The 22,665-nt window shown below is 40.8% G+C and overlaps 1 protein-coding gene across 5 annotated transcripts in view; it reads right to left on the minus strand.

The window, feature by feature from the left end:
* DOCK10 (dedicator of cytokinesis 10) overlaps nt 1-22,665 on the minus strand; it is a 271,622-nt gene that overhangs the window by 154,827 nt on the left and 94,130 nt on the right. For 2 of the 5 annotated variants that reach the window (XM_039236825.1, XM_039236823.1), the window contains exons 1-2: nt 20,294-20,485; nt 4,808-4,927 (exon numbers count right to left, since the gene is read on the minus strand). In XM_039236825.1, the coding sequence (XP_039092756.1) occupies nt 4,808-4,927; nt 20,294-20,398 (225 nt within the window). In that variant the 5' untranslated portion in view covers nt 20,399-20,485. Of the gene's footprint in view, nt 1-4,807; nt 4,928-20,293; nt 20,507-22,665 lie in introns of those variants that run through there. The other 3 variants (XM_039236824.1, XM_039236822.1, XM_039236826.1) reach the window with 2 other exon arrangements.

Consider the following 22,665-nt stretch of genomic DNA (forward strand, 5'->3'; position numbering starts at 1 on the left):
GAAAAAGCAAACCAAGGTCTTTCTAGGTGGTGATAAGTGCTCCAAAGACAAGCAATCAGGGATGCCTGGGTGGCTCAGTTGGTCAAGCATCTGACTTTGTCTCAGGTCATGATCTCACAGTTCATGAGTTCAAGCCCCGCTTCTGGCTCTGTGCTGACAGCTCGGAGCCTGGGGTCTGCTTTGGATTCTGTGTCCCCCTCTCTCTCTCTGCCCTCCTTGTCCCCTCCCCAATTGTTTGCACTCTGTCTGTCTGTCTAAAATAAAATAAAACATTAAACAAAAAGCTAGCAATCAGGATGATGTGACAGAGTAACATAGCATGGTTGGGATCAGGGATGTAGCATTTGTTTTTTATATTTATTTATTTATTTATTTAAATGTTTTATTTATTTCTGAGAGAGAGAGAGACAGCATGAGCAGGAGAGGGTCAGAGAGAGAGGGAGACACAGAATCTGAAGCAGGCTGCAGGCTCTGAGTTAGCTGTCAGCACAGAGCTCGACGCGGGGCTCAAACCCACAAACCATGAGATCATGACCTGAGCCGAAGTCGGATATTCAACCGACTGAGCCACCCAGGTGCCCCAGGGATGTAGCATTTGAACTGAAGTGAATGAAAAACAGGGACCAGTTGGGCCAAGAGCAGACTTGCCCTGACAGAGGGGATGAGCTTGGCAAGTTCTGGGCGCAGAGAAAATGCTAGGTATCCATGCAGTGACCAAGGGAAACAGGGCAAGGAGATAAGGGCTCAGAGGTAATCAGGAAGCAGGTGATGGGGGCACTGGTGAGAGACTGGTTTGGATTCTGAAGGCCATGGGAAACCACTGGAAAGTTTGAACCGGTTCTGTGGTATTCACTATCTGATTCGTATTTCCAAAGCTTCCTTTAACTGAGTGCAGAGGAGGAAGCAGGAAGACTGGTAAAAAGGCACTTTCGGGGGATCTAAGCAAAAACGGATGTGACGGTTTGGGCCAGCAACTAAATAGGGAGAAACACTGCAGGAATCCTGCGCTGGTGAATAATAATCTTCTTTAAGATGCATCAAATAGCAGTTGAAGCCCCTGCTTCTTGAAATTTCACCATAAGCCCCTGCTTCTTGAAATTTCTTCACCATAAGAAGCCAGGATTCTTCATCAACTTTATTTTTCATCCATATTAGGGCACACACTCCTTAAATAGAGGGATTTTGCTTTTCTTGTCAGCCTCACTTGTCTGGGAAGTGCTGTTCTATATTCAGCGCCTTGTGGGTGCTGAATAAATATTGATTAAACAAACCAAGTAATGAATCATATCTGCTGTGAGTGGGGGTGCTTGGTAAGGTGGAAACACAGAAGCAAGCTGGATTCTCCTCTCCGTAGGGCACAGCTGGGCTCTGGGCATTTGGAGGGGTGCAGTGGGAAGTTTGGGGCTGCTCCCCTCCTTCCAGTCTGTGATGCCCGGGGATGGGAGTGACCCCTCTCTTTCCACTTTCCACTGGGTGAGCGGAGACGGTCCACGCTCATCCCAGAGAATCCCTTCTCACCCATCGCTTAAGGATGATTCTGGGAAATGATAATCTAGGGGGGCCACCAGGGGCTTCCTATAGGCAGGCAACACCCCTGAAATGTGACATGGGCTGTGGATACGGTAGATGGTGACAGGGTATTGAAGGAAGGGTCGTTACTCCACACAGAGAGAAGTGAAAAACCTCCCAAATGAACACAGTTCTGCTCGTTACAGCAGGGCTGCCCCAACATTTTCTGTGACGGGACAGATAATACATCTCTTAGGGCCCTATGCTGCTGCTGCCATCTTGCCGTGTCACGAAAACAGCCATGACAATAGGTTAAAGAAGGGGCAGGCACCTGGGTGGCTCAGTTGGTTAAGTGTCCGACATCCGCTCAGGTCATGATCTCACAGTTCATGAGTTCAAGCCCCACGTCGGGCTCTGTGCTAACAGCTCAGAGCCTGGAGCCTGCTAAGGGTTCTGTGTCTCTTTCTTTCTCTGCCCCTCCCCTGGTCACACTCTGTCTTTCTCTCTCTCAGAGATAAATAAACTTTAAAAAAAAGAAAGAAAAAGAAAGGGCATCGCTGTGCTGTTTCAATACAGCTTTATTCATGGATACCAAAACCCGAATTTCATAGAATAGTCATGGGTTACAAAATATTCTTTTCTTTTTTTTTAATCTCGTGGCTCATGAGTTCGAGCCCCACGTCGGGCTCTGTGCTGACAGCTCAGAGCCTGGAGCCTGCTTTGGATTCTGTGTCTCCCTCTCTCTCTGCTCCTCCCCCACTCCCACTCTGTCACTCTCTCAAAAATAAATGAACATTAAAAAAATTAAAAACTGACCATTTTACATGGCAGTAATATCCAAAACTTCTTTTGTCAAGGGCTTGATACAAGTGATGATTTAGCTGTCTCTGTGACATTTCCTGATCGTAGGGACTTGGTGGCATCCGATATCTCTTGAGCACCTGCTCATTGAGAGAGCTAGTCTCTCTCAGCTAGTCTCCCAGCTTCCTCTTCACCTCGTTGTATGCTGTTCCCACAGAGGCCTCCTCAGCTTCTAACACTATAGACCAAGTCAGTTCTTCTTCTCAAAACTGCCATCACCACTTGCCTTTGGAATAAAATGCAAATAAATGCCTTGTCTAGTCCTGGCCTAACCTCTCCTCTGATCACTCTGTCCACAGCTGTCCAGGGCCTTTCTAGTAGCTTCCTTCAGCCTGAGATGCTCTTTCCTTCCAACGGTTTCAGGGTGATTGGTCTCCCTCGGGAATTCAGAACTCAGTTCAAATGTCACCTTTTTCCCTGTTTTTCTATGACATGGCCCTGTCTCATTTTCCTCACAGAACTGGTCTTCAACCCCAATTATCTCGTTAGTTCCATTGTTTACTTATTTTTGCCTGATTCATCTGACTGAAAGGTGAGCTCCTCTAAAACCAGGCAATTTCTGTCCGATCGCTACTGCTTTCCCCTTCTGACATTAATGCCTGATGTTTAGTATTACATGCTGTTATTACATATTATATATTTGGTGACTGAATAAAGGAAGGAAACGGTCTGAGGGGTGAGAGAATGTTACGTTCAGGACGGTGCTGGTAGTTTGCTGTGAAGGTGCCCGTGATGATAGCGTTGGGGACTGGATGGAGGAGGAAGACTATGAACTTTAGATGAGCAAGGACCAGGTTTTGGAGAGCCCATTGGGCAATGCTAAGGTGTTTGCCCTTTGCTTTGAAGGCTACGGGGGGTGGCGACAGAAGGCTTTAAAGCAAGCATAGGATGAAAGAATGCAGCGTATTTACTAGAACGTTCATCTCTGGAAAATAAAGAAGTGCGTATGGTCTCATGTGATCGGTTGACACCATGAAGGATGGCACACGTCCCAGCCATCAGCCAGTCTTTAACTTACACGAGAGTGGAAAGATGCCAAGAAATGATTTCAACTTCAGTGCAAGTGTCATATCCCATCCACATGCCTCCACTCTCTTCTTGGGTGGGGGGCATGGGCAGTAGCTTCTGCTGAATCTCTGAACGACGGGGCTAAAATGCCAAGGTCTCAAAGTTTCAAGGAATTTTGTGTTGACAGAAAGAGTTTGTTCACAAAGGTTTACCTTCATGAAAGAAAGAGAGGGTGTGGAAAAAACAACATCAACAAAACCTGGCTCAGCTTCGTTCAAGCTGTGGTGACCTGGTCCAACCATGGAAACGACATTTCTCTGCCTGAGACAGGGCTCTCTTAAAGTCTGTCGGACAGTAAATTAGGAGCCCTTTAAAAACTGGAAAAATCAAATCAGAAGAGCTTCTTCATTCTATCTACCAACCTGTCTCCTTCCTTCCATCACTTTTTGTATTTGAAACAGAAAATTGTTCCTTCCATAGACCTTCTTTCTTACTCATCCATGGAGGAAGTGGAAATAATTGACCTTAGAAACCAGAAGCCAGATCTGCCCCAAAGGTAAGAGTGAGCGTGGAAGTGTGAGGCTGGCTGAGGAAGGGTGAGCACGGGGCCCTAGCAACTCAACGCGGGTTTCCATGAACAGTGGCTACATCACAAGATTACCCTGGAGCTGCCTTTTCATCGGCTTTAAGACGTTGGTTTGTGATGTCTCCAACTACTTTTCTTTCAGGAAAAAACAAGGAAGGTTACCATCGGCCCGCTGAGATCTCTGCTTACATAGATATTTACTAACAATTTAAAAATGTTTAAGATGACCACAAATAGAAGGCTGGAGACACGCACGTGCTCATCAGCCGTAATTTTTCTGTGCTTGTGCCTGATTCCAACGTGAACTGCCTTTTTATTCATTCTCTCTCCCACTTTCAGGAGCATTCCAAGTACTAGTGAGCATTGTCTTTGGATCCTAAATCCTCCCAGGAAGATGTGCTTGCCTACCTTTCTCTGTGCATAAGCCTCAACATTTCCTTACAAAAGGAGAGCCAAGATTAAGAGTAATTTTTAAGAACTGCAAGTTTTGTGCCGAGAGATTCCCGCCTCTGCCATTGGTTAGTTTTAGTTGCTGGGAAGCTTTGGGTCAGAAGAGGGCGAGGGAGGAAGTGCTCTATGAGGTCAGGTAAGGGAGCAGCTAGAAACCCAGACACTGACAGGAGGTAGCACCTTGTGCATCTCCTGTCTCAAAAGGCCACTGAGGCACTGCATCTCTCATCGATGCGGCTTCCCACTGCAGTGACTGTGACGCAGGGTAGCCACAGGAAAGAGTGCTCTGCACCTCGAATCTATAAGGGAGGATGACACTGACCCAGTTTGGGACGGTCTTCAATCATCCCGTGGGGCCTTTCTGAACTCAGATGGCTTGAAAAGATAACTTACTGAAAAGTCGTCACTGGGGAAGAACAGGAGATCTCGAAGGGGATCATTCCCATAGGTCTTTTCAAGTTCTTCAATAACCGTTTCATAATCCAAAGGCTCGAGAAGTCTGGGCTTTTCTTGCTGTGGAAAAAGAAAAGAGGATATTAACCACTGACACACACAATCTTGCTTGTTCTCGATGCTTGTTGGATTTAGTTCTTAGTCTTGCCAAGGCGTGGACATTATTCAGTCCTTCCAATGGAGTCAAAAGGACTCCAGGCATTTAGGGCAAAGCCATGTGACTATTATTTCCAGATCTGAAATAATATGAGAATATCCTGAAATATTTGACACCTTGTTCAGTAATTCAAGCTCTTTGCAAGTCGCTCCCAAAGCCCACGGGAGTCGGCCAAACACATCTATTGAATTGTGTAAACTTTCTCTTTGTCTATTTGAAGAAAAGTCCTCTGCTTACTTGCTCTAGTAGGATCATCATCTGTTTTGCTGAATTAGATCCTTCCTTGGGAGGTTCACCTGGATCTATTTTAAAATGTTGGCTCCCTATTAGCAAGCAAAGTATCACAGGCTGTCTTCGTTGTTACGGAGGCACGGATCCTGTGTCAGGATTAATTGCTTGGCTCTGAGCCTCTTGGCCACAACAGAGAGAAGTTGGGTGAGTCTTTATCAGGACTGAATGACATAACTATTATGGACGTGGTGTGGCAAAAATGGAAGAGTCAGAAAAAAACAGCCAGATAATTGCACTACATTAAAATCCTAAAGCCGAGAGAAAGACACTTCTCTCAAAGAAACTTCCTATAGCACCAAGGGACGAATACCAGTGGTGGAAGGTGTGGCTGTTCCGTTACAGGGTTGATGTGTTTACTCCAAACCTGTGAGAAAAATGGGTCCTCAAATAAAAAATGATAAAGCAGAATACCAAGACACAGCCTTGAGTTTCCTAGCCCTTCGATGAAATATTTATGCAACTTACATGAAAAAGAAGGGCCTTTGGGATTATTTAGGGGGCTCTTGGAAGCTGGAGGGGTCACCATTAATTCTGGTTATTAAAGGGAATCTCATAAATGGAGAACAGTTTTTTCATCTATCACATCAATTACATTGACCGTTTCCTGCCAACGTTACCCCTCCCCAGTCTGCAAAGCACAAAGACGTAGCTTTGATTTCTAAGTCCTTCTTTGGAGGACCTCTGCTGGTAAGGCCCTAGAAACTTCCACCCGCATTTTAATAATTGCTAACTGGATCCTCAAAATAGCAATGCTTTTTTTCCAAATAGAAACAAAAAACAAAACAAGATGTGACCCTGTGGGCCACTAACAAAGATTTCTGTGTACTTCCTGTATTAAAATGAAAGAAACCCATTTTACAAATGCTTAGGTAAACTGAGGATGATGTAAGGTGAAAATTCTCTCTGGAAGGGCCTTCAAGTAAGATCACCACATTTACCAAATAAAAACACAGGACTCCACATAATATTTGGAGAAAAGACGTTTAGTTGTCCAACACAATCTCTTTAGTGAAAGAGCTGTGTGAATGTTCACTGTTTTGAAGCAGAAAACACAGAGATACTATGGTATGATTTGGGTAATTAAAGGATAAACAAAAATAAAAAACAAAAACACTCCATCGAGAATCCCTGCCTTTTGACATGATTATTCTATGTAGACTTATTTTAAGTTCCAATTCTTTATTTTCCCAGGCCAAGGTTAAACCCAAGAATCACAAATTGATAGCTCAAGAGGCAAATGTTGGCCCCAGATGTTAGATCTGGCCTCATTTTAGTTTATTTTTAGTTGGCTTTGGACGTCTTCAAGTAGTGGCAATTCACTCCAGTTCAGCTACAGACCTCAGTGCTCCTCGTATATTACCTCTTACCCTGTAATGTCACACATTGTATTACCAACTGCTCCCTCAGTTCTTCAAGTCTGAAACATAATGGCTTAGTCTGGAACCTCTTATTTTTTTTTTTTAATTTTTTTCTCCTTCTTTTAATATTGTGTTTACGTATGAAATGTAGCAAATGAACCACAGATTTGGTTAGTTATGTCTCTTTCTCTCACTGTATCTCCAGCTTAAGTATGCTGATGCCTTTCAGTGCTCATATACCAACAGCCTGTGATGTGGCTGGTAGTACTTGCTCTCTGCTCTGCTTCCTCACATAGACATGAACAAGACTGTGAGAGTGTGGCTTTGTGTGTGTTACAATTTATGGGCTTAAAGCAAACAACATGAGATGTTTCAGGAGGCTTTTACAATCCTGTTCTCACCATCCTTTTAATTTTATCTCCCTTAGTTGCACACTTGAGCATTAATAAACAAGCTGGGGACACAAAGACCTTCAAAGAAGACGTTTCACTAGGGGCCCACACTCCACCTAGAATTAGCCCCACCTAAATTAATGCAATAGGAAAATCAGAGTTCACAAGTCACAGGGTATTAATAAAACCAGAAAAACGAAATCCCAAACTTCCCTTGATGTACCCAATGAAAGGCATAGCCTATAAACATCTGTTGGCAGGTATATTTCTATTAATGCATTTCAGGCTATGGTACATCAGCCAATCAATGAATGACACTTATTAAGCCTTTCCTGTTTAAATGTTGCACTGAGATTATTTTGACAGGGGCTGCAAAACCCAACAGAGCTGCTTCAAATAGAGCATTCTTTTTTTTTTTTTTTTTTTTTTTACTTCTGAGTGGTGTATTAGTCAAGCTCTATCTTTCCAGGGACTGTGTCAGTTAATGGGTGCCATTCAAGACACCCAGTGTTTCATAATTTTGTGGATATGAGGTCTAAAAATGAAAATAACAATGATATATTCCATAGCACCTAGGGCCTGGGATTTGCTGATACTTGGCATGAATGCTTTATGCATCTGCGATGGTCAGGATCCAGGTCATGGGACCACAGTTCTATCTGGAGCAAGACAGCTGTCTGCTCAGTGTTATGGTCAAAGAGACAGACGTATTTGAGGATGGTGGAATCAGTTAATTTCTCACTACTGCTCCTTGCAGAGACGTTGAGTGAAAATGAGAACTAAGCAGCATTGATTTATAGCTTTAGAACAGTTGGGTTGTCCCTCCTGAATTTAATATGCCTCTTTCTTTTGGAAATGCACCAACTGGGCAAAGGCATGTGCCAAGATTACCCTGAATTGGATTGGATTTTTATAGTGCTTTTTACTCTTACTCTCTCAAATGACTAATGAATTTCATTAGCTGTTCTACAATCGCTCCAGGCATGGGAAAAGGCACCCATCAGTATCTGTTATTATGCAACAGGGCTGGTGTTATGCCACGCTGGTAATAGGCCCTGTTCTTCTCATACATATTGAGAGATTTGTTTGATCTACTTCTCCAAATCCACAGCTCTCCTCCAAGTCAACTTCACCGCAGAAGGGGCTCCTGTCACAAAAACAAATGCGTTCTTTTCCTCTTCTTATTCTACAAGTTCTCATGGAATGCCAACACAATATCGAAGCTGTGGAGTTGGTAAACCTGCCATCTTAGTAATAACCAAGGCTGTCAAAAGCCGTTTAATTTGCTTTGAAAGCAGACTTGCCATGCCTTAGCTAAAGATGCAAATCTCACGAGCACAGTGCACTGTTGCAAGGGTCTGAATTAATTTTGTAATTATAATTCAAAATTACATGGGTGAAAAGTGACGCTGAAGACTAAGCATTTGAAGCACGTGACAATGAAAAGTTACATGACTAAATTACCAATGTAGACTTTTCTCCAGAATAGAAGTACAATCTAAGAATAGCTGAAACTACCCAGCCTTGTTTTATGAGTCCAAAGTAAAAGGTAGAGTGTGATTATAGGTTTTCTATGCTGAGATGAAGAGAGGGTGTAACACATACTATGGAAACAGAATTCCTGGGGTTCTAGTTCTGGAATTGCTGCTTATGGGCTAAGCAATGTTGGGCATGTTAATGAGAATCTCTGTGCTGTACGGTGAAGGAAACAATCAGTAAAACTAAAAGGCAACTGACAGAATTGAGAGAAGATTTTTCATATGACATATCATATAAAGGGTTAGCATCCAAAATCTATAAACAACTTATCAAACTTTAACACCCAAAAATCAAGTAATCCAGTGAAGAAATGGGCAAAAGACATGAATAGACATTTTCTAAAAGAAGACATCCAGATGGCTAGCAGACACATGAACAAATGCTCAACATCACTCATCATGATGGACATACAAATCAAAACCAGGAAGTTACCACCTCACTCACACCTGTCAGAATGGCTAAAATTAATAACTCAGGAGACAACAGATGCTGGCGAGGATGTGGAGAAAGGCGAATCTTTTTGCACTCCTGGTAGGAATGGAAACTGGTGCAGCCACTCTGAAAACAGTATGGGGGTACCTCATAAGAAATTAAAGCTAGAACTACCCTGTGTAGTTATACCATTAAGATATGGTGTGTATATGTGTGTGTGTGTGTGTGTGTGTGTGTGTGTATACACACAATGGAATATGACTAGGCAATCAAAAAGAATGAAATCTTGCCATTTGCAACAATGTGGATGGAACTAGAGTGTATCATACAAGTGAAATGAGTCAGTGAGAGAAAGACAAATATCTCATGATTTCACTCATATGTGGTATTTAAAAAATAAAACAAATGAACATGGGTAGGGAGGGAAAAATAAGATAAAAACAGAGAGGGAGGCAAACCATAAGAGACACTTATGAGAACAAATTGAGGGTTGCTGGAGGGGTGTTGGGTTGGGGGATGGGCTAAATGGGTGATGGACATTAAGGAGGGCACTTGGGATGAGCACTGGGTGTTGTATGTAAGTGATGATGACAAAATTCTACTCCTGAAACCACTATTACACTATATGTTAACTAACTTGGATTAAAAATAAAAATCTTTGTGCCTTAGTTTATAATTTGCAAAATAGACATCTTAGTAGGAACTACACCGTAGGATCAAATGAGGTAATGTAGTTATGCTTTTAGAATAGCATCACACTCATAGTACTAATTACATAAGTGTTAAGTAGATAAAGTCTGTGAGTTTAAATTTTCACTAGTCATGAATTTAAAGCACTTGCCTTGTAAATTTAGTGTGTACAAAGAGCAAACAGGAGGCATTCAGTAAATATCTGTTGAGTAAATAAGTTTATATCTTTTCATCCAGGAATTCCTTTTTTGAGAATGTTTTATTCTATGTTCTAAAGAAATAACTACACATACAAGCCAAGATTTATGAAAGGACGTTTTTGCAATATTCTCTTTGTAACAACATGGAGAAAATATATTCACCTTAATCCCAGAGGGATGAGAAAGGCAGGCAGAATGGTGGAGGTTATATCCCCAAAATGAAGATGCTGGAGCTACTGCTCAAAAAACAATGATTGATATTTTTCAGACCTGTGTGTAGTGGAGGGAGCCTTGCTGCTATGATGAGCTCGGGGAAGGACACCGGAAATAGGATGTGGGTTAAGACACACTAAGGAATGTGCGGTACATGTCATGATTTCTTCTTTGTAACTTCAATTCTTTGGTAAAGAGAGTAACAGTGCTTTGCATACAATTGGTTTTTGGGGGGAAAATACGAGGGTGGAGTCTGTGACCAAGATGCCCAAGATGGCAAGACTGACTACAAAAAGAGAGACGATTGTTCAAGATGAACACATATTACAATATGGAAGTTTTGTTGCTGTTTTTTTAAAGTTTATTTCTGACAGAGGGAGAGAGAGCTTGAGCAGGGGAGGGTCAGAGAGAAAGAGGGAGATACAGAATCTGAAGCAGACTCCAAGCTTTGAGCTAGCTGTCAGCACAGAGCCCGACACAGGGCTCGAACCCACAAACCGTGAGATCATGACCTGAGCTGAAGTAGGACGCTTAACCAACCGAGCCACCCAGCCACCCCACAATACGGAAGTTTGAATCCAAAATATTTCCATTTCTAAGGGATAGTGACAAGGCTGGCTAAGAATGGAAAAAAGTATATCACTGAGAATAAGGAAGGATAAGGAAATTATGGCACATCCATTCTAGGAAACAATACACACTCGGTTTCAATGGAGTTTTTGGAAGTCTGTAATAACAAGCAAAGCCGTTTTATCGTTAAATAAAAGTGAGAATAAATATTACACACTAGAATTTAATGTATTAATTATTGTTTATTTTATTACTTTTTTTCAAAAGTGCTTAAATGGTTTATTCTAAGTGCTTTGAAGATACAATCTTAAATTTTGTTTCCCTCATTCATTTTATTTTTCATGGAATTCTGCCTGTTTCCTTTTTAATTTTTAATTTTTATTTAAATTCTACTTAGTTAACATACAGAGCAGTATTAGTTTCAGGAGTAGAGAGAATTTACATTTAAACTTAATCTGCATAAGATCTAAAAAATTTAAAGAAAGCAGTTTGTGGATATAGATCTATATATGATCAGTTATTATACTGGGATGGGATACAACATTTAGGTATTTGCAATTTTGACTTCTCATATTTTCCAAATTTTCTGTAATGAACATGTATTGCTTTCAACATGGTGAGGAAATGAACTCAGTCTTTCAAAGCTACCACACCTCCATGGAAACACTGGAGAATTGTTTGATTTTAAAACTGTTTATTTACCCTTTGAAGATCCACCAGAGAGGAAACCTCAAAATCATAGCAGGGACTTTGCATGGAGGTTCAACCAGTAACAGCTTCAAGTAATTAAAAAAAAAAAAAAAAAAAGATATATAGAACACTGAGGAAAGAGAACTAGGGAAAATAATTACAGATTATGTATGTGATCCTAGAATCTACTGTCAGCAAAACAGAACAATTAGCAACGTATTAATGAAAAGTATTCTGAGCTGTGGCAGCAACCACAGACATCTGCTGAGTTCCTTAAACACCTCTGTGCAATGGTCACTGTGGCAGATGACTGGAAGTCAATCGCAGTTGGAGGGTCATGGTCTTTACCTACCAGCTGTGTAACTGGGACAAGGTATTTACATTGAGATGGAGCGAGGCTAATTTAAATGAGTCAAAGGGCAACTTCCTGCTTGTAGCAATGTTATTACAAGGATCAAGAAGACGAAGTATGAGAGGGTATTAAGTGAACCACCAAATGCCAGACAAATATAGATTTGTCTTTGAAAGGGATTAAAAATTACCCTACATGTTTTACCCAAAAGCATATACCAAAACCAAGTCAATGCAACCAATCAATTAAATCCTTACACTGAATTCGTCATGGACCAGAAACTGTGGTACATGTTTCTGTATTTATTATATAAACCTACTTTAAAAAATTTTAATAACTAACCATTCTGTGGAAGCAAAAGAACTAATAACATAAGGAAAACACTGAAATTTTTTTAAAAAGGACAGCATCTCCACTGTGAATTGCCTGAATCAAGTCTGGCTGCTGTAGCCCCCAAAGAAAAAAGAAAAAAGGGGTGCCTGGGTGGCTCAGTTGGTTGGGCATCCGACTTTGGCTCAGGTCATGAACTCCTTGATCCTGAGTTCAAGCCCCATGTTCGGCTCTGTGCTGACAGCTCAGAACTTGCAGCCTACTTCAGATTCTGTGTCTCTGTCTCTCTCTGCCCTTCCCCCACTTGCTCTCTGTCTCCCCCCCCCCCAAAAAACTAAAAAAACAACTAAAAAAAGAATTAAAAAAAAAGAAAAAAAGAAAGGAAATATACCTAATCAAACATGTCAGCAAATAAAGGTGACTATGAAATTCTACCTCAAATTCTACCTTGAGAAACAGCCTAGAAAACATTTCCGTGTATTTATAGTCCTGGATTTAAAAAAAGGATTAAATTTAAGATTAGTTTAGTACTAAACTCATTGTCTTTGCAAAGATGAATACCTAGAGAAAATCAAGTTGCAGATCTGGGATGTCTTTCTGTAGCTCTCACCTACTTTCATGCAGGTCAAGCTTGTCTGCACTGGGAGTGAATAGGATCACTAAGTACTAATCAGGGAAAGTGGTTAATCGGATTAGGATCCTTCATTTTGGGAGGTCACATATTTGTGTTCTAAATTTCAAGTGTAATTAGGGAGCCAAGACTCAGTTACTCACCATTGAGGTCACTCTAGATTGTTGATCTGAACTAGTTTCCCTTGGTTCTCCTTTTCAAAAAAATCTGATCTTTCCAGGAAACATTATGACAAAAAGATTTTCCCCCTACTTTTGAGAACTTTTATATTCTTTCTGTGAAACGCTTGCCCTCTGTGATGTTAGTTGTGACTTTCTCAGTCTTCCTCAAGCAGCCTTGTCCTTTCCAGATATCTGAACATTTATTCTAATTTGAATATTCATAACAGAATTAATTTATATCTGAGTGTCTTCTTCACCTTACAAAACCATTCATTTTGGCTAATGATCCAGGAAAACAAACAAATAAAAATTGATATTTACTTCAGGACCAATATAGGAGGCATGAGATGCCAATTATTTAAACATCCTCTTCACATCTTGGCACATAGACAAGCAAATAACTGACTGTGAAGATCCACAGGGTTTTTAAGAAAACCCTAAAAAGAATTCCAATCTCAAGATCTCCAAAACAAATTAGAAGCAACACAGCTGTTGACTAATTTAAGCATTATCAAGACAACTGATTAAATTTCTTAGAGGAAATAAAAATACAAATGACACATGGATTCTTTAGACCTTAACTTAATCCAGGACCCTTTGGCCTTCGTACAATTGGAATGGAACCAACTTCCACACTATTTGTGTTTAAAATAAATGAGAGAATTGGAAAGAGCCCATACAGCTGTATCCATGGCCACAGCTGTCAGCCTGTGGTCGTGCGACAGATTTAATTCAGCCTCTCATCAAAGGGAGTTTCACTGGACAACCTCTCAAATGTTTGAGCTTCAGAAAACAAGACTAGCTGTTCTTACCAAAAAGGAAATGATTAAGTAAGGAATAAGCCATCTTGTGCTGACCCTTTAACCTTCTCTCTGTCCTGAAGTACACAGTTTCATGAGAATGGAAAAACACTAGCTAAATCAAAGTTAAGAACTGTACAGCTGGGCAGGCTCAGATTAAGCTGAATTTGGAAATGGTTCCCTTGGTAACAAAAACGGACATAGATCTCAGAAGAAATCAACCAGTAGTAACTCTTTAAATGTCTCAGTCCATTTCAGTGAAACGAAGCAGGTTAAACTTGGGAAATTATAAAGTCCTTTACAAATATAAAGAAAGGTAAGTCATCATATTCAACAGAAACATTATAGTTAGAAAAGTCAGAATATTCTATTTTGGTTAACTCTTAATGTTATTACAAAAACTGAGGACACAAATGAGGTTTATAGGATCTATGATTTAAGGTGTACTTTCAAATGAAATCAGACCTTTTCAGGCTTATTTTCTTTTTAAGGAAATTTGACCAGATATACTTGTTAGCAGCACATCAAAATTCACACAGTTTTGTATAGCAAATGATAATAAAAAATAAGAGTGTTTTGCTTCTCCCTCTAACACTGGTGCTTGTAAAGAAGTAGAAAAGATCCAAGACGATCTAAATCAAATTTAATTACATGTCTCATTTAGTTTTCAAGAAACACTTGAAAGATAATAAATATCATTAAAAATACATCACAACCCAATTACAAGTCGGCCTGATACCAGAGAAATTAATGCCTTAGAGCCAACTGCTGGGAATTTTAGATTAATTCATGAGAAATCTGTGATGAAAGCTGCCAGTAGCTTAAACTCTGACACTATTTTAGAACATTAACAGCCACACAGATGAACTTTCGGGTTGAGTGCGAGGAGTGTGTGTGTGTGTGTGTGTATGTGTGCACACGCATATGTATACATACATGCCACACACACACAAGAATGTAAATGGTTTTGTCCATAACATGCGTCTTATATTTTCAATAGATCTCTGTAATAATGACAGTCAGCTCCTTCTTTTCTTACTTTCAGCTACTTGAGATTGAATATGCCTAGTGGATATTTGTTGTGTTTTGGCCCAGGCAACAGCCGCCCTGATTCCTTTTTGTACCAACGTTTTATTTCCCTCTGTCGACTTCCCTCCTCACTCCCATTAGGAACAATCTTGGTGAGTCTCAATGTTTGGAACTAATGGTCAGTAGTGTGGGATTCTGGCGTCTCTCCACTCAAGATTCAGGGTTCTAGGAAGAAGTGCTGAATGGGCTTCGCTAGGGCCACACACCCTAGCACCCAGGACCGTGACAGTATTTAACACTTTTGCTCACTGAACATCCCTATGAAGCCTAGAAGAGATCATTGATTTATGTTGCAGAGGCAGACACTTGGATTCTGAGGACATGGTCAGCAAGTTGACTGATGAACTGGAATTGCAACCCAGCTCAGTGTCAAAAACCTAAGGTCCTCTCTATGCCACCAGCCATAGTGCTGCAGGAAGAGGAAACAGAATAGGTTCCCACCCCTTTCCCCACTTCCATAGGGAGGCTACTGAAACACAGCTATAGTTTTGAGTATGACTCCTGTTCCCTTTATGAGTTGCTACAGTGAGAGGTCACCGGGCACCTTGGGGAAGAGGACAGAAAAGTATAAGAGGGTAAGGAAGATGGAGAAAAGGAAATGAAAGGTATATTGAGGCAATGTATAGGGAATGCTCGCTAATATTTGTGTCACAAATCCAATGGAAATTGTCACTAATTGAGAGAATCTCCAGATTCCAAAAGTTTGGGGCCATGACCACCATCTGGGGAATAAAAAGATTTGTTGGGATCATGGTGTTACTTCCCCTCCATTGTGCCATACTCCCTTCCTGACAAATGGTCCACCTCCTGCTCAGAGGTGATGAAGGGCATCGTCACGGAGTTGACTCTGCCGGTTGGTAGTTCTTCTCCACCTTGTCACTTCCCCTTGGCTTCGCAGTCAGTCTTGAGGAAAGTTAGCTCAACCTTGCTTAAGTGGCAAGGTCCTCTCCTGAGTCTATTTTGAGAGCATCTTCTCTGCAGCTACCTGGCTACCTCCTGTTGCTAAAGCCACACTCAGAGTCCCCTGCCTAGATTCCTGGGTTAAGTCAAGTTTCAATGTATACTTCTCTATTTCCAGGGCCTGGATTGAATTCAGATCCCCCCACCCATTACTCCACCTTTTTTGCTCTCGGCAACCATCCATTTATGGCTCTCAGCCCTGCTTTCCATTGTTTGAACCTGATTCAGTCCTATTTCATTGTTATCCGCATGCATAATCCTGGGATTCTTATCTGTGCTTCCTGTCAGTTAATTGGCTCATTATGAAGTAGCTCAAATAGGTAATTGTGAATGTCCATATAAACAAGGAATAACAGTAAGGAGGCATGGATGACCAGGGAGAAAGGCTGTTCACATAAACATGGGAAAATAGATAAAAAATGAGCTTAAAAACTATAGCACAGTACATTATATAAAATTATATATGTGAGAGAGATGTTAAATTTTTTTAATGTTTTTTATTTATTTCTGAGAGAGAGAGAGAGAGAGAGAGAGAGAGAGAAGTGCGAGCAGGGGAGAGTCAGAGAGACAGGGAGATACAGAATCTGAATCAGGCTCTAGGCTCTGAGCTAGCTGTCAACACAGAGCCCAACGCAGGGCTTGAACCCATGAACCATGAGATCATGACCTGAGCTGAAGTCGGACACTTAACTGACTAAGTCACCCAGGTGCCCCTGTGAGAGAGACATTAAAGATATTCAGATTAGATTTTCTTTCTACAGTTTTTAATTTTTTAAATATTTATTTAGTTTTGAAAGAAAGTGAGCATGAGTGGGGGGGGGCAGAGAGAGGGAGAGAGAATCCAAAATAGGCTCTAGGCTCTAAGCTGTCAGCAAACAGCCCAACGCAGGGCTCGAACTCACGAACCACAAGATCATGACCTGAGCCAAAGTCAGATGCTTGACTGAGCCACTCAGGTGCCCCAACAGTTTTAAGTTTTCTATTAAAGTGCCAATAGGCTATTATGAAAGAAGAGAGCAAGTATTTTCATGTGTATCCAAAGTTTTCCAAATATTCTCAAATTCTGTAGATTAAAGACCCACAAACCAGTAATAACTTAAAAATAACAACACACATTTATTTAAATGAATTTTTCAATTTTTTTTCCTGACTGTGCAGATGATTGATATAGTAATTCAACTTAATCATGTATTTAATCTTTCCAAATTAGGACATGCAACTTAGGGAGGAAGTGATCTTTTTATTGACTTCCTATGCACCAGAGATCATACTGATGATTTGGTTAAAAAAAATAAATAAATAAAAATAGAAAGGCAGTTTAAAAAAAAACTACAGAGTACCATACACACTTGAAAAATTAAGAGAAATAGTTCTACTTGACAATCTAACAAGTAAGTTTCATTTTCCTTGAACTTCTCATAAAGCAGTTGCTCTCTCTCATATAGGATATTGACTGTGACAGTGGATTAAAATATGGGATGCCATCTCTTAGGCAGTACACTTGAAAATAGGATTAATAAGGGAAACTTCCAAAACAATTAAAAATTCCAACAGTTAGATAAATAGCTTCAAAGAGCATCCGAAGAAGATGAAATAAACAAAACTGTCGGTCTATGTCAAGAGAGTATCAAGTTTGGGTTGTATGCATTTTAGGAAGTCACTGTGTTCTGGTTAAGCATTCTAGACTACTGTGAAATGAAACCACTTCTAAATCTGCCTTAGAGCAAGAAATGGTTTGTTGCATTCGAAATCCACATGATCATTACAAAATCAGATCATTTATCATAACTATCCAGAGCAGTCATTATTTCTCCTCTCACTGTAATATGAGTATATCCAAAAATTCACAAAAAAGGTATTTCTTATTCTCTGAGATAACCTTAGGCTGTGCCTTCATGGGTTGGGCCTTTTGTCACTTGAATTGCTTCTTCCTTATTACCTATCAAGTTGTCTCTGAAGTTTGTCCAGAGACACTGGTTTAGCGTTTAGAAAGCTTAGATAACCCTGCTGTGGAAGGTCCAATGTGGCTTTGCCTGCATTAGCTCACACGTGGGGAAAACAACAATACAGGGCATTTCTAAGGCAGGGCCCATCACTGCACAGAGTGATCTGGGACCCCCTGAGTGCCCATCTTGTCTACTGAGTGGCTCTGTCACTTTTCAACTTTTTGCAAGGCTCCCAGGACGAGGGTGTCACCCATATAGTCCAGTGGCTTCAATACACAGCCACTGAAAAGGCATTCTCACTACAATTATAATCCCTCTTCCCTTACCCTTGGAAATGGAAATACTTTACTTGGTTTTTAACGTGGCAGACATAATACTTATTAGTCCCCACTTTTTACAGTGTTCAAATCATGTTCAGAATGCACATCATCAAACTGAATTCAAATAAATAGTCTTAAGAGAGGCAGGTATTGTTACGAACATCTTAGGGAAGAGTAAACTGAAGTTCAGAGTAATTTCTGTAATCTACTCAGGGTCATACAGAGAGTAGGTGAGACAGTCGGACAGAATGACTCCCTATCTAATTATGTGTTTCACTTCTTTGGATCCTTTTTTCCAAAAATAAAAACCACATCTGGGAATAATACTTAAGGATGGGCTGAACAAGCTCCTGCTCAACAGAAGAGACACTGCAAAAGGAGATAGGCTGTCTGAGGAAGACCAAGGCAGGCAGCCATAGCAGGAAGTCCCCAGTGCCTTCCACAGAAGAAAGCTAATCACTGTATGAATGATCTTAATTAAATATGAATGCAATGCTCCTAAATGCTGTGGGAAAACTCTGTCCTTGCAGGCTGCTTTTCCCATAGTGCTCAGTAGCAATACCCTCAAATTCAATTAAGATAATTCCTAGAGTGATTAGCTTCATTATATGGTAAGACACTGGGGACTGTCCTGTTGCTAGTCTGTATGGGTGGTCTGCGTGAGATAGACATGTACTTCTTCAGCGTGTCATCTCTTAGTGGTCACAGGAAGTCACCCTCATGGCGGCATCATCCACCGAACTTCTTTCCTTCACCGAGGGAAAGGCAACTGGGAAAGTATATTTTTTGGACTGTTCTAAAGGTTAAAATAATCCCAAACCAAACAAGCTTTTCAAACACTTATCCCCTTTAACAGGCTAAAGGTGTACAACTGATGAGGTTCTTGTGGGGCCAGTAGACAAGACACCACTGGGGACCCACGGTGGGCCCACGGTGACCCAGAAGTTGGATTCAGGACTCTGCATATCCCAGTTAGGAAACACTGGATGGAGAGAGATGGGAACAAGGTGGAAGGGCTCAATTGCTCGTGTTTCTCAACAGGAGACACACACTACAAGATACTGAGATGGAAACCAACTGAACAACAACATGGCGCCAATGCTGTGAACCAGGCCTCTGATAGATTCTATTCATGTTAAATTACCACCAAATAGACTGTAAATATAAAGAGAACTACTGTTACTTGAGACATAAGATTTTGGTTCATTAATTTGATTACTCATATTCATTAAATGACTCTTCATAAATAATCATTACATCATCATCTACGTAACTTTTTTAAAGCTGCTCTGTTTCTGGATTAAAGATGATTATACGAACAAAAAGGTTTTACCCCTAGAGTAGGGGTTCTCAGCCAGGATGATCACCCTCCTTGCCCCAGCATATCTGACAATGTCTGGAGACATTTCTGATTGTCACAAATGAGGAGTGTTTGCAACTAGTGGGTAGAAAATAGGGATGTCGTTAGACATCTCACAGTGCCCACGAGAGCTGCCCAGAATTAGAAAGAAGTCTCGGATCCAAATGACAATAGTACTGAGGTTGAGAATTCTTACCCTGAAGAACACAAGCAAAATCTGAAACGCTTTGTAAAATGAACATTCCTGTGAAAAGAGCTGCCTGCCCATGTGCCACGGCCACTTATCATACAAAGTGGGCCTTCCGCCTTCCAGGGGGTTCACTGATGCACTCCAGCAATAGGCTCTGGTATTCAACTGTGGTAGCTCTTATAGATAGAAATCTAGAATTCCGTAATAAGTACACATTTCCAGAACACTAATTTTCTTGGCAAACAATAATAAGGCAGAAGCATTTTTAGCCATAAACAAACCCAATCGTTTTAACCCTTGAAACTTATTAGTTTGTTACTTTCTTACTTGGCTCATTTAATCAAATATTTATTTACACTTTCTTTCATCATTTGGACTGCTCTAAGAATTTTAAAACAAATGAGTGATCAAAATAGAGCAGTAATTTAAAAAACTTCACAATTACATACAAGTCATCAGTTGAGGTCTTAATTGAGGTGATTTGTAGGCTTTTCTTTAAAAATGAAAATATTCACTAACATTCTAGTCATCATTTCGCTATTTCAATCCTCTCTCCATATGTTTTAAAATAATGATATAAGTAATTCAAAAATAATAACGTAAGTAAAAGAGGATATTCATGAGTCAAATAGAATATTCTGTTCTGTCTAGGACTTTGCCCATAGCCTATGTTAGACCACCACCCCCAGGGCTAATCTCTGTTTTTTAAGTATTGAAGAAAAGATGAAAAACAAACATTGACATTTGATACCTACAGAGCTAAATCTGTGGATTTCTTCTTGATTTATTCTCCTCACTGTTCGTCTCTTCTTCCAAAATTCACTGGCCTCCCGTTTAAAAACCTTTCCTCGGAAGCTCATTGTATCCTGTTATTTGAGTTGCAAAATATTTAAAAATACCAGTTTTGTTAAACTCCTTCCTTCTGAAGCTTCACCAGGCTGAATCAATCCTCCTTCTCTGGTAAAACGGGAAATGCTCACGCTACACTAACAGAACTCAACAGAAAGGAAAAGAAAACCAAGTTACCGCTTCCTGTATCTACTAGCTGTTGACTCAAGTAAGCTTTTGTGCATATATTCTCCCTATTCATCTGCTTTAAAGTATGACAATATCACAAAATGGCTTTGGACATTTAAGAGAATTGCTCATGGCCAAACAAACCATATGATTTAAAAATCAATCGTGGAACCAAATCAAGATGGGATCGAAGAGCTGATTTACTGTAGGCCTCCAAATCTGCCACCAAAACAGCCACTGAACTTCATCATCCTGGCTAGATCCCAAATAATATCCCTGGGATCTGAGAAGTCTGTTTCAAGTGGTTGGGCAGGTACGTGTAGATTAAGTAAGTGATCTTCCAAGATGATCATTTTAGGACGCCAGGAGAAATTAGAATTCTATTGATATTGGTTATCTAAATAAAGAAACTATACTTGAGGGGTGCCTGGGTGGCTCAGTCGGTTAAGCATCCGACTGGCTCAGGTCATGATCCCATGGTCTGTGAGTTTGAGCCCCGCATCGGGTTCTGTGCTGACAGCTCAGAGGAGCCTGCTTCTGATTCTGTGTCTCCCTCTCTCTCTGCCCCTCTCCGCCGCCCCCCCCCAACTTGCACTCTGTCTCTGTCTCTTAAAAATGAATAAAGGTTAAAATTAAAAAAAAAAAAAGAAACTGTACTTGACTGCGATTTAATGTAATGGACATTGATGTAGATACCTTGATTCTCAGTCAGATGGTTGCAAACTGTCAAACAGTTAATTCCCTAATCTGCATTTTCTCTGGGGCCATTTAAAATGCAGCTCTCCTTTCAAAAGCACCTGAATTCTCCTTCCTGTTTTATTCTTCTCCATGACACTTGCTAGCATGTGACACTGCCATACGTTCTATTTATTTTGCTTATGATTTGTCTTCCGGCACTCGATTCTATGCTCCATGAGAGTGGGAATTTTGTGTTTTCTTTTTTTAAATGTTTATTTTTGAGAGAAAGACAGAGCACAGTTGGGGAGGGGCAGAGAGAGAAGGAGACACAGAACCCAAAGCAGGCTCCAGGATCCAAACTCTCAGCACAGAGCCGGTTGTGGGGCTCCAACTCAGGAGCCATGAGATCATGACTTGTGACAAAGTCGGACGCTTAAACCGACTGAGCCACCTGGGTGCCCCTTGTCTGTTTTCATTCACCATGTCTTCAGTGATGACAATAAATCTCAACATCCAGAAGTTTCTCAGTATAAAACTGTTAAGTTTAATGAAAGAATGAGGGACTCACATTTATTATGCTTAACAATGAACCTTGTCCCATGTGTATATTGTGTCTTGAAAGACTAGCTACTGATAAGAAAAACATAATCTGTATAAATACACATAGACGGTAGGAGTGTAGGTACATTTTTTCTACTTGGTGCATGAGGTAAGAAATATTTGAAGGCCATGGGACTAGGAATTAATTGATTAAATATTTGAAAGATTGGATCTAAAAAAATTCTGTTTCTTCACTGCAAGGTGAACTACTCTCCAGTGGTGCCCACCAGTTTGATGAAACCACTGTTTGCCCAGGAGACGTTATGTGTGTTATAAGGATGTTCGAAGGAACATTTCCACTGAGCTCTGATCTCCATGACCACCAAGATAGGAAAAAGCCCTGCCAACTTTCCTTGGTGGTGGGTTCTGAGGAAGATGTATTAGGAAGAGTCATTATGTCTCCTTTTATAACAGGGAGGGTCAGTTCCAAAGGCATTTGTCAGGGGCACATCTGTGCAGAGACCAGTATGATGTGCATTGTGGATAAGACACTTAACCAAGAGAGCAATTTCTTCACAAAGGGTTCTCATTATTCTGAGAGTTTTGAACTTCAAGAAAGAAAAATAACAAGGCTTCTGACTAGCTGACGCATTTTGCTCATGCCCCAGCTGGAAGGAAGATTCAGCTACAGACAGAAAGGGGGAGTGTTGGGGCAGCAGGGTGGGGGGAGAACAATGAGCAAATACATTGTGGTTTTTTGTGGAGGCTTTTTGTTCCCAGAGCCTTGTCTTCTCTTTCTAGCTCTCAATGTGTTTCAGAGCTGAGGTGCGGGGTGGCTGCCTTGCGTGAGGCCCCCTGCAAGTAAGTGGTCCCAGAGATCCTGTGGCTCTTC

Source organism: Hyaena hyaena, unplaced genomic scaffold (genome assembly GCF_003009895.1).
Source record: "Hyaena hyaena isolate Hyena2069 unplaced genomic scaffold, ASM300989v1 scaffold_117, whole genome shotgun sequence".
NCBI lineage: Eukaryota > Metazoa > Chordata > Mammalia > Carnivora > Hyaenidae > Hyaena > Hyaena hyaena.